Raw genomic sequence first — 13,034 nt, 5'->3', positions numbered from 1 at the left:
CCTCGCCAAACCCACTGGCTCCAGGTTATATAAGTCTATATAAGTCTTTGCTAGGAAAAGCCCCGCCTTATCTCAGCTCACTCCTCACCATAGCAACACCCACCCGTAGCACACGCTCCAGCAGGTATATTTCACTGGTAATCCCCAAAGCCAACACCTCTTTGGCCGCCTTTCCTTCCAGTTCTCTGCTGCCAATAACTGGAACGATTGCAAAAATCACTAAAGCTGGAGACTTATATCTCCCTCTCTAACTTTAAGCATCAGCTGTCAGAGCAACTTACCGATCACTGTACCTGTACAGAGCAAATCTGTAAATAGCACATCCAACTACCTCATCCCCAAATTTGACATGACTCCCACCGAAGGTGGCTCCTCTTCCTGTTCGGTCGGCGCTCAGCGTCACCGGTCTACTAGCTGCCACCGATCCCTTTTTCCTTTTCTGTTAGTGTAGTTACACCTGTTTCTTGTTGGGGTTTTGGTTAGGGCTATTTAAGCCGGTTAGGCCCGCCTGCTTTTGTGCGGGCTTGTTCCTCTGTTAGTTTGTGGATGTGCATTTGTATTTTATTTTCTCCGGACTGTTTGGGTCCTGTTTTTGGGCCGGTCAGTTTTATGCGCCTAGTGTTTTTGGCGTGGCCGTTTTGCACCGGAATAAATACGATTGTCCTAACCCTCTGCTCTCTGCGCCTGACTCCAAACCCACTACTCCTAGAAGACCTGACAATATTGTTATCTTTTTGCTCTTTTGCACTCCAGTATCTCTACTTGCACATCATCATCATCTGCACATCTATCACTCCAGTGTTAATGCTAAATTGTAATTATTTCGCCTCTATGGCCTATTTATTGCCTTACCTCCCTAATCTTCTACATTTACACACACTGTACATAGATTTTTCTATTGTGTTATTGACTGTACGTTTGTTTATGTGTAACTCTGTGTAATTGTTTTTGTCGCACTGCTTTGCTTTATCTTGGCCAGGTCGCAGTTGTAAATGAGAACTTGTTCTGAACTGGCCTACCTGGTTAAATAATGGTGAAATAAAAAAATAATGACAAAAGCCCAGCCTACAGCTCTCAATGCACTGGCCTCTTCTCCACAGTTGCATTCATGTATTATTGTATAGAGAGCATATTCCAAGACTAAATCAACAAAAAAGAAGCCTGTTATGTCTCAATTTTCATGCAAATGTTCAACAGCACAGACAAGCTTGTAGAGCAAATTAAGCCTGTTGTTGTAATAATGTACCACAGTGCGACTGCAAGCCAGCAGCCCATTCTAAGTTCTGTTAGGTGCACCGCAATCCTTTCAACCGCATCATTGGGGATGCGATCCAAATGGCACCCTACCCTATTCCCTATGTAGTGCACTACTTTTAACCAGAGCCCTATTGGCCCTAGTCAAAAGTGGTGTCTTATAAAAGGGTGTCATTTGGGACACAGACAGGGACATCCATTCTCTGGGGGGTGAGGTACTATGACAAGTAGAGCCCGACTTTTGGGGTCCGATACCGATTCCAATATTTTGGGGGGTACAAAACTTACCAATATATCTGCTGATATACTGTTTTACGTGTAACTTTTCCACACGAGTTCTCAGAAATTGCCATCCAAAAGACCAATTGTCCAAGAAATATGCTTCAAATGTTGATTTCTTGCATTGTGACAATAATGAAACATTGCTATCTAAGTGTTCGGATAAGCATGAGATTCCCTTTTTTCATCCTATTTATTGAATATTGGTTATCGGTGGAATTATCGGCCGATACCGATATGTTTGTAAAAGGCCAATATCAGCCGATATCGGTGAACCAATATATCGGTCAGGCTATACTAATTAGCCAGTCTGGTGGCTAAGTCTTCAAACGGTAGAGGTCTTCACCAGCAATTTATCCGACACTTTTTCTACATTGACAGCAGAGGGGTCAAGTGCAAGGACATAATGGCTTTGAAGTACTATGAAGTATCAAGACCTCAATGTTAGAGGGGTACGAGGCAAGTCAACAGCTCCAAAAATTAAGTGAACAATTACAGGTAATCTGAATACATTATAACCAAATGACAGTGGTCTACAGTAGCAGCCACAGTGTAAATAACTCAACAACACTGGTCTCAGCAAAGAAAAGGTCCTATAGTATTTAATAAACCAATGTCTAGGACTTTGCTTGCAGACAAAATGATGTGACAGAAATTCTCTTTTCTCATTCACTTGGTACAGCAGCACTGTGTTCTGTTTTTTGCTCAGGGCTGCTTCAATAAGGGCTTTTCTCAATAGGATGAAGGAAAAACACACAAGCCGTCTCTCTACAGTGGGAGTTGAGCGCCACGAGAAGGGAGAATAATCTGCTTTCAATTCCCTATTCACACATTTCTATTTTGCATGAGCGCTGGCGGCTGGGCTGTGTGTATACACTGGCTTTCAGAGGAGACGTGCCAGTCAAACAGCATCACCCACCACACCTTGTAGGCTACCTGAGACCAATGTTGTGACATGTAGGCTTGTGCAATGACAGGCTTGTGCAATATGCCCTGAGTGCGAAAGTTACATACACTCAAATATCATACCACCAAGACATGCTAACACTATTACATTAAGAGTGGAGGTTAGCATTTTGTTGGGGGGGTATGATAGTTGTGTGTCTAACTTTCTCATTCATCATTATTCACAATTCATTCAGGATTCCTAATCATGGTGGCATCCACATTAATGTAGAGTTTATAAACATATTCTATTATTATTTACAATAAAACTGACTCCAAAATGACACAATACATTATATACCATTAATTTTGATTGGGCACAAAGTCATCTGAAACACAACCAAAACAAACAAGCAAATACTTCCAACAAATTTGTAGTCAAGCTTGATGTAGTCATCGCGTGCAATGAATATGGGATGAAATATTTAACGTTTTACTACTTGAAGTACATTTGTGCCAATACTTTTGGTCCCCTAAAAAGTAATGTAATCCTTAACGGTTCACCCGGTTCACCTAAAATCAAAGCTGACAATCTGCACTTTAACCTCATAGTCAATGTATAATTTCATATTCAAAGTGCTGGAGTACAGAGGCAAAACAACAAAATACATGTAACTGTCCCAATACTGGCTCACTACATATGCATAATAAACAGTACTATAAACATAATTAAATTCAATGATTTAACTCATCCTATACAAACCTGTAACATCCTCCCTTTCCCCACCCCAGGTCTGTGTGGAGAGCGCTGGCAAACAAGAGGTGTGTGTGTGTGTGTGTGTGTGTGTGTGTGTGTGTGTGTGTGTGTGTGTGTGTGTGTGTGTGTGTGTGTGTGTGTGTGTGTGTGTGTGTGTGTGTGTGTGTGTGTGTGTGTGTGTGTGTGTGTGTGTGTGTGTGTGTGTGTGTGTGTGTGTGTGTGTGTGTGTGTGTGTTTGTTTGTTTGTTTGTGTGCACGTGTCCTGGTCCTTACCTGGCAGGTGATCCAGAGGTGTTCTGCCAGCCGGTTGATCTCAGACAGCACATGACGGATGAGCAGGGACCTAAGCAAGTTGCTCCCTCCCAGCAGGATCAAACACTCAGTCAGCCTCTCCTGAACCTGGAACTGATGCAGACCAGAGGGAGACACATCAAAAAACAGCACGGTAACACCACCAACCCCCATATTCTTTCACTTAACTAGGGCTGTCCCCAACCCCCAAAAAATCTTGGTCAACCAAAAGTTTTGTTCTTTCGACCAATCAATTGGTGTATTTTTGCATATATAGACACACCCTATGTGTTTTAATAAAACCAACTATCTATATTGAGCTTGTCTGATGCTTTAAGTCGGTAACCTTTCTCATTTTGCTAATATATCTTATTATTTATACTGATCTGCGTGCCAGTTATGGTTTTCATATGCACATTTTCGTGGAACATTTTCATTTAATTTAAAACATCGCCTTCATATCTCCAAATCATTGTCATGTGGTTAATTAGAATTCTATCCTAATCTAAATGAAAATGATACAAACCTAAAAACTCCCTTCTATTGCCATCGTCAACTATGTAAAAATAGCCTATATAAAGGTAACAAATAAAAACATTGCAACCTGCAGGTAGAAAATATCCTGATAAAAATCACATTTGCTATACATGGCCTGTCTGCAACGAACTTGAAACATTGTATCAATTATTAACTTGGGTTCAGCCAGAAGCTTGCACTAGCGAACTTGCTATATAAAATATTCTGGGCCCTCAGTTTCCCATGCAAGTGAGTTTGAGACAGACACAGCTGTAGGCTATTTGCGCAAGGGATAAGAAGCAGTGCTTGACTTGGGCAGGAGCCCACCGGAGCTGATCACTGGCACTTCAAATGTTCTACTCCTGTTCCTCTTATAGAATATTATCTCAAAAGTATTGTGGAGTTACTACATTGAGTAAATATTGTCATTGTCAATGGGTGTAAAAACAGACTTTGTTTGCTTGCTTGTTTGAGGTGAAGAAAACTTTAAGTTGAGAGGCTCCACAGCTCATTAGTGGTGGTGTGTTAAGCCAATCAGAAATACTTTTAGATCCCTAAACAGGCACATTTATATGCCTACATTGGCGTGCAGGCCAGGTAGCCTCTAGGCCTATATACTTCTACGCGTAATCAGGTGTGCGTCCTTACTCAACATTGTCTTTTGTTTGGAGCGCTTCTGTCAATGACTAAATTGAATTGAGAAAACTCTAAATGGAATGAAATAAACCAAAACTTGTTTCTCACAAGAGTAGCATGCGCTATGCAAACAATGTGTCTACTCCGACAATGAGAACCTTTAAGACTGAAATAATAATATATTGAATACATTAACAGAAATGACCATAACCAAACAAACATTGTAGATTAGAAATGATAGGAATTAAAGGTAAATGTACGACTGGTGATATATGTAATGGGGGAATTACATATATCCCTAACAACCAACTGCGAACAATTCACACAATGAAGTTAAGAAACAATGAATGTGCACAAATTGGCGGGAGAGAGCGCATTCCTGGAGAGCACTGTGCATCTGGGCACTGCAGGGTCAATCCAACGTCTACGTTGGCCATGCCGAATTTACGGTGATACAGACTCAGCAGAAATCAGGGCATTCATACTTCTTGAGCGTCGCAGAGCAGGTCAGAGCTGTGAAGTGAGTTTGTGTTTATACAGGATGTACCGCCCCCACCTCCCGTCACCCAATCATGTCAATGCGGTGCTATACAGAGCCCTCTGCATTGTTACAACATTTGGGAGGCGAATGGCGATGCGGTACGGAGATTCTGCACATGAGAACATATGAAAGCTGGTGGTTCCTTTTACCATGAGTCTTCAATATTCCCAGGTAAGATGTTTTAGGTTGTAATTATTATAGAAATTATACGACTATTTTTCTCTATACCATTTGTATTTCATTAACCTTTGACTATTGGATGTTCTTATAGGCACTTTAGTATTGCCAGTAACGTTATAGCTTCCGTCCCTCTCCTCGCCCCTACCCGGGCTCGAACCAGGAACACATCGACAACAGCCACACTTGAAGCAGCGTTACCCATGCAGAGCAAGGGGAACAACCACTTCAAGTCTCAGAGCGAGTGACGTTTGAAACGCTATTAGCGCGCACCCCGCTAACTAGCTAGCCATTTCACATCGGCTACACCAGCCTAATCTCAGGAGTTGATAGGCTTGAAGTCATAAATAGCGCAATGCTTGACGCACAACGAAGAGCTGCTGGCAAAACGCACAAAAGTGCTGCTTGAATGAATGCTTACGAGCCTGCTGCTGCCTACCACCGCTCAGTCAGACTGCTCTATCAAATCATAGACTTAGTTATAACATGATAACACAAAGAAATACGAGCATTAGGTCATTAATATGGTTGAATCCGGAAACTATCATCTCGAAAACAAGACGTTTGAACTTTCAGTGAAATACGGAACCGTTCCGTATTTTATCTAACGGGTGGCATCCATTCGTCTAAAAAATCCTGGTACTTTGCACAACCTTCAATGTTATGTCATAATTACATAACATTCTGGCAAATTAGGCGGCCCAAACTGTTGCATATACACTGACTCTGAGTGCAATGAACACAAGAGAAGTGACACAATTTCACATAGTTAACATTGCCTGCTAACCTGGATTTCTTTTAGCTAAATATGCAGGTTTAAAAATATATACTTCTGTGTATTGACTTTAAGAAAGGCATTGATGTTCATGGTTAGGTACACATTGAAGCAACGATATGCACCGCATCAATTATATGCAACACAGGACACGCTAGATAAACTAGTAATATCATAAACCATGTGTAGTTAACTAGTGATTATGATTGATTGATTGTTTTTTATAAGATAAGTTATATGATAGCTAGCAACTTACCTTGGCTAACTGCATTCACGTAACAGGCAGGCTCCTCTTGGAGTGCAATGAGAGGCAGGTGGTTAGAGCGTTGGGCTAGTTAACTGTAAGGTTGCAAGATTGAATCCCCCGAGCTGACAAGGTGAAAATCTGTCGTTCTGCCCCTGAACGAGGCAGTTAAATTTGTAAGTCGCTCTGGATAAGAGCGTCTGCTAAATGACTTAAATGTAAATGTTAACCCACCGTTCCTAGGCCGTCATTGAAAATAAGAATGTGTTCTTAACTGACTTGCCTAGTTAAATAAAGATTAAATAAAGGTGTAAAAAAAAAACAGCCAAATTGGTGTCCAAAAATACCGATTTCCGATTGTAATGAAAACTTGAAATCGGCTCTAATTAATCGGCCATTCCGATTAATCGGTTGACCTCTATTCTACATTGTAGAATAATAGTGAAGACATCCACTATGAAATAACACATGCAATCATGTAATAACCGAAAAAGTGTTAATCAAATCTAAATATATTTTAGATTCTTCAAAGTAGCCACCCTTTGCCTTGATGACAGCTTTGCACACTCTTGGCATTCTCTCAACCAGCTTCATGAGGAATGATTTTCCAAAAGCCTTGAAGGAGTTCCCACATATGTTTAGCACTTGGTGGCTGCATTTCCTACACTTTGCAGTCCAACTCATACCAAACCATTGGGTTGATGTCGGGTGATTGTGGAGGCCAGGTCATCTGATGCAGCACTCCATCACTCTCCTTCTTGGTCAAATAGCCCTTACACAGCCTGGAGGTGTGTTGTGTCATTGTCCTGTTGATAAACAAATGATAGTCCCACTAAGTCCAAACCAGATGGGATGGCGTATTGCTGCAGAATAAAATCGCAAATTTGGACTCAGACCAAAGGACAGATTTCCACCGGTCTAATGTCCATTGCTTGTGTTTCTTGGCCCAACCAAGTCTCTTCTTATTGGTGTCCTTTAGTAGCATTCTGCAGCAATCCTCAATATATCTGGTTTGGGCTTAGTGGGACTATCATTTGTTTTTAAACAGGACAATGACCCAACACACCTCCAGGCTGTGTAATGGCTATTTGACCTGGAAGGAAAGTGATGGAGGGCTGCATCAGATGACCTAGCCTCTACAATCCCCAGACCTCAACCAAACTGAGATGTTTTGGGATGAGTCGGACAGCAGAGTGAAGGAAAAAAAAGCCAACAAGTGCTCAGCATATGTGGGAACTACTTCAACACTGTTGAATGTTGAAAAAGCATTGCAGGTGAAGCTGGTTGAGAAAAAGCTATCAAGACAAAGGGTGGCTATTTGAAGAATCTCAAATATAAAATATTTAATTTGTTTAACCCTTTTTTGATTGCTACATGATTCCATATGTGTTATTTCATAGTTTTGATGCCTTCACTATTAGTATACAATGTAGAAAATAGTCAAATTAAGAAAAAGCCTTGAATGAGTAGGTGTTCTAAATCTTTTGACCGGTAGTGTACACAATCCATGTCTCAATTGTCTCAAGGCTTAAAAATCCTTCCTTAACCGGTCTTCTCCCCTTCATCTAAGCCAATTGAAGTGGACTTAACAGTAAGGGATCATAGCTTTCACCTGGATTCACCTGGTCAGTCTATGTCATGGAATACACTCAATGTATAGCTAGGCTACTGGCAATTTGTTTTGAACAGCGTACGAGAACGGTTGTACTATAATATCATCCCTGCACAGTATGCAGGGCTATGCCATGCAATAGGCTACCGTAAACACTATGATACAAGATGTATTCAGATTTCAGACTATAGGCCTAAGGTTTTTCGATATTGCAAAGAGAACAAGCTGGACAAATTGTAGGTCTTCACATAAGATACAGGTAATAACTGAGCACCCTAAGAGAAAAGAGAGCCATGATAATAAGTGAGACTACTATGTGACCAGACAGAAAACTAAACTTTGTGCTATTCTCAGTTGAAATAAAATACTGTCATGAAATAATATCACCTTATAGTCTTGAGCCTTTTACGCTATGAGAGTGACATTTGACTGGTGCCTCTGGGGAGTCACGATATTCCATTTAATCTAGGCGCGTCACCTTCATGACTAGAGTAGACTGGCCCCTAGACAGCTGTGAAGCCATTACAGACAGACAGGACCAGGTAAAGATTCAGACATAAGGGCCTCAGCATTAACCATAGAATCTCAATCTAGTTCTGTCTTCTGTGGCATTACCATCATCACCCAGGTTGAGGGCTGCAGTCGGTGTAAATGATATCGCCTACCTATTTCACGTCTCCAGATGAAATACCCAGTCCAAATTATTTGACAGTATGTCAGCTATTGAGAGAGGCCTCTATAGCGTATTTCATCATCATCGTCTTGATGGTAACAGTTCATCTCTTTTCACATTGCTAGGGAATGAAGCGTGCATTTGAAGTCAAGATAGAGATTTAAGCCTAATAGAAAATTGCTGGCAGATTCCCAGGAGGCCTAAAGAAGCACAGTTTAGAACAGGAATAAAAATACAACATATTTTTCAATTAAGGATTTCCTCCTTGAGGATGCTGATAACCATTCAAGCTTTTGTTAGTTGTTATAAACCAAACCACCAATTCATAACATGGTAAACACATTAACACACTTCCACATGTTTGAAATAGGAAGAAAAAATATTACGCCCACATTTAGTTACTCAGCAGAATTAACTAACACAGTTCGAGCTAGCAATAGGATGGGATCTGGTTTAATTTACAGTTTTTTAAAAATTGAAATTAATCAACTTGAATGAAATGAGGGTTATAAATATAAAGTCACATCACTGAAGGATCCTATTTCCACAACTGCAAATGACATCAATAAGCTCCAGTAGCATCAGCGTCATCCCAAAGCAGAGGAGACAGCTCCTATTACGCTAATTACAGGATGGAGCTGGAAATCATTTAAACAACTCCTTCGGTATCTCTGATGCCTCCATCACAAAAAAAGAATACTCTGCAGCAGTGATGCTCCTCCTTCTGAAACGGCATACAGCCTACTCTTCCTTAGTCACTCAAGCTGTGTCAGTGATCAGCCTTCTGAGCAGTGAGCAGCCTTCATTTGCATGGAAATGACCCAAAGGCCGACTGCTGTTTGGCTTGATACAGGCAGCCGGAGTAAAAATTACCTGGCTAATGACTTTATTCACCGGCAATATCAGTCAGGCATGAGGTGAATAGAATTGTTTTTCTTTACAAACACAATCAACAATGTCTGGAGTGATGTGAGTCACAAAAGGCACCCTAAGGACACTGGTCAAAAGTAGTGCATTATATATATAGGGCAGTTCTTAATCTTGGTCCTGGGGAATCAGCAACAGAATGACAGAAACTGCATCCCAAATAGAACCATATTCCCTATAGCAGTGTTTCTTAATCTTGGTCTTGAGGACCCAATGGTGCACATTTCTGTGTTTGCCTTAGCACTACACACCTGATTCAAATCATCAAAGCTTGATGAGGAGTTAATCATTTGAATCAGCGGTGTAGTGCTAGGGCAAAAACAAGAATGTGCACCGCTTAGCCTCTGTTATTCTGCTGCTGATTCCACAGTCCTACAGACAGAACAGGGCTGAGGAGCTTAGTCCCTGTCACAGCAGTAGAGGACATTGCATCATGCCCTCCTGTCCCAAAGCTACAGCCCAATTTCAGCAGTCTGTGATTCATACACACAGAGGCACAGCACAGAGTGCTGCAGGTTCGTCCTGGTCCGGATCATTCACTGTCCTGTAAATGGCCATGTGAAAGAGAGTTACAGCGGTATTCTATGGTGCTCTCCTCCGAACAAGAACAAGCCACTTTAGTTCGGACTTTCTTATTGTCGTATTTTACACCAGAAACTATTGGACCAAAGGAGTGAGGGCACCCGCTTGGAGTGAGCTTGAGAGCCTCCTAAAATTGTTTCCCTGGGCACTTGTTTGTCCTGTTTTCATTATAAGTGACTTAACAATCAATGTATTACGCAGTCCTAAATTGCAGGTCCACTCAACCATGCTGCACCACTTCAGGCCAACATGTTGGCTTGTTGCTGATGCCCATGGGCACATGACAAGTTTAAAATATTTCAGAATTGTGATAGTTTGACACAGCCAATTGATCTCTATATTAAGATAAATCAAAGTTAGCTTTCCTCCCTTGTCTTTTTATGAACATGAGATTTTAATAGTCATGGCATAATGGCAAACATTTTACAGCAAACATTGATCCTATTTGTCAAAGCATCACACTTTGCCAACACTCAGCCAAACACCAGCTTAGTGCACAATGGAAAGGAAACTCCTCTCAGGGACTTTGTGAGGAGGGGTTTCCACAAACAAACAAATCCCTATCCAAACTTTCAGGCTTCGATTTGATTAAGAGACAAATTGACAGATTTTTTTTTTAAAGGAACTATATATATGTATTATATTCATAAGGAAACTTGATGTCAATTCATTTGATATCATAACTTCTCTAACCTTTCAACAAAGGTCATTATTGAGTAGTTTGCACTTGAGAATAAACTGTCCCAGACTGCCTCAAACTGTGTTGTGTACCGTGAATACTGGTGATGTCACGCCCTGACCTTAGAGATCCTTTTTATTCTCTATGTTTGGTTAGGTCATGGTGTGACTCGGGTGGGAATGTCTATGTTTTCTATTTCTTTGTTTTTGGCCGTGTGTGTGTGTGTGTGTGTGTGTGTGTGTGTGTGTGTGTGTGTGTGTGTGTGTGTGTGTGTGTGTGTGTGTGTGTGTGTGTGTGTGTGTGTGTGTGTGTGTGTGTGTGTGTGTGTGTGTGTGTGTGTGTGTGTGTTGTTCCCAATCAGAGGCAGCTGTCTATCGTTGTCTCTGATTGGGGATCACATATAAGTTGGCATTTTCCTTTTGGGTTTTGTGGGATCTTGTTTTCTGTTCAGTGTCTGTACCTGACAGAACTGTGCGCTTTCGTTATTTTGTTTGAGTGTTTTTTTTTAAATAATAAAAGTATCATGAACACTTTCCCTGCTGCGCTTTGGTCCACTCTTCTACCAACGAGAGCTGTTACAGGTGATGCAGAAACCATTGCAATGATTTAGGCTATTCCACTCTGAAATACTGGTGGCAGGTGCAAGCAACATGGCTGTGAGGGTTTTGAACACACTGTATTATGATTGGGAAAACATTCTGTACTCTCTAGACTAGAGCAGCCGTGACTGTTCCTCCTTGACTGACATTAAGCGGACTTCTAGCTTATGTTTTCCCTCTTGACTGACTGGTCATCAATCTACCGTCCCGTTAAATAACAGTAACCTTGAGGACATGCTAAAGACGCAGAGACCAAAGCGTGCTAGGTGTCACAAATTTCCTATACAGTGCACTACTTTTGATCGTGGACACTGGTCAAAAGTTGTGCACTAAAAAAGGAGTAGGGTAACACTTGGGATACAGTGTTTGCAAATATCTAACGGAACTTTAGCCAGACATGTTTGAGAGCTCCCAATGGAAATCATTCTATACATTATTTACACTATACATTATTTACATTTACACTAGCTCTCGGATCAATCCCCCCCCCCCACACACACACACACACACACACACACACACACACACACACACACACACACACACACACACACACACACACACACACACACACACACACACACACACACACAGACACACGTTTATACAAAATCGATATTTTTTTTTACTCAGTTCGGGTCTCAACTTACTGTTGCGAGTTAGAATAGTAGAATACACAAGGTGCCATTTCGAAATTTGTGCATCAGCAGTTTTTCTCTTGTTATGTCAATCCCCGAGAGTCACTCAACTAGCCCATATCAGCTAAAATGTTTAGATTGTTAGTCTAGCGGCCATATATCTAAACATAGTAATCATGGTCAGGGCATGTTGGCAGCACAACTGCAGCCCCTAGTGATGAATTCAGATTAATTGTGGCCCCCACCCCCATCAAAGTTGCCCATCCCTGACCTAGCCTATACGGACTGACAACATACTGTCTATTTGGGGATAATGGAAATGCTATGACACATTAGTCTCTGGTGACAGATTTGTTTCTGGGTTCCAGCCAAGACTAACATGCAAACTGCTGGCCATTCATATAATCTGGGTACCAAAATAACTATGATTCAGCAGCCTCTCAACCAATGGTCCAACTACTGGAAGTTGTTTGGTACAAGAATCACCATAATGCTTTACGCCAGGTAAGAATCTTTCAAGCAGTTTTTCAGGAAATCCAAAGTGACTTGTGGCTAGATTTGTAATAACAATTGGCCTAAAAGCAACATATAACCTCCCACCTATTAATCTTCATTCGGAAAGGGACAACACGCCCTTCACAACTCAACTGTGACAGAATTTATTCAAGCCTACTGACACTAAGGTAATTGTCTGTCCCCTCAGAAGCTAATAAGTATTGGTGCTGCCAGTCATATCTCATGATTAGTCATAACAGTGGGTGTGGTGGCGTTCCCCATTTTATCTCACTTGTTTCTCCATGCTCTCATTTCTTTCCTCCTACAGTCTCAGTGTATATTAATGTTACTGTGCATTAAATCAGAAAATTGTCTGTCTTCAATTTACACTGAACAAAAATATAGACGCAACATGCAACAATTTCAAAGATTTTACTGAGTTACAGTTCATGTAAGTAAATTAGTCAATTTAAA

General features: G+C 41.1%; 1 protein-coding gene across 2 annotated transcripts in view; it reads right to left on the bottom strand.

Annotated features, from left to right (window-relative positions):
- Positions 1-13,034, bottom strand: part of mei4 (meiosis-specific, MEI4 homolog (S. cerevisiae)) — a 48,769-nt gene that overhangs the window by 31,516 nt on the left and 4,219 nt on the right. For both annotated transcript variants that reach the window (XM_046299508.1, XM_046299509.1), the window contains exon 4: positions 3,449-3,580. In XM_046299508.1, the coding sequence (XP_046155464.1) occupies positions 3,449-3,580 (132 nt within the window). The remainder of the gene's footprint in view (positions 1-3,448; positions 3,581-13,034) is intronic.

Source organism: Oncorhynchus gorbuscha, linkage group LG14, assembly GCF_021184085.1.
Source record: "Oncorhynchus gorbuscha isolate QuinsamMale2020 ecotype Even-year linkage group LG14, OgorEven_v1.0, whole genome shotgun sequence".
Taxonomy (NCBI): domain Eukaryota; kingdom Metazoa; phylum Chordata; class Actinopteri; order Salmoniformes; family Salmonidae; genus Oncorhynchus; species Oncorhynchus gorbuscha.
Note: the sequence above shows the minus strand (reverse complement) of the source record. Positions and strands in the feature narration are given on the sequence as shown.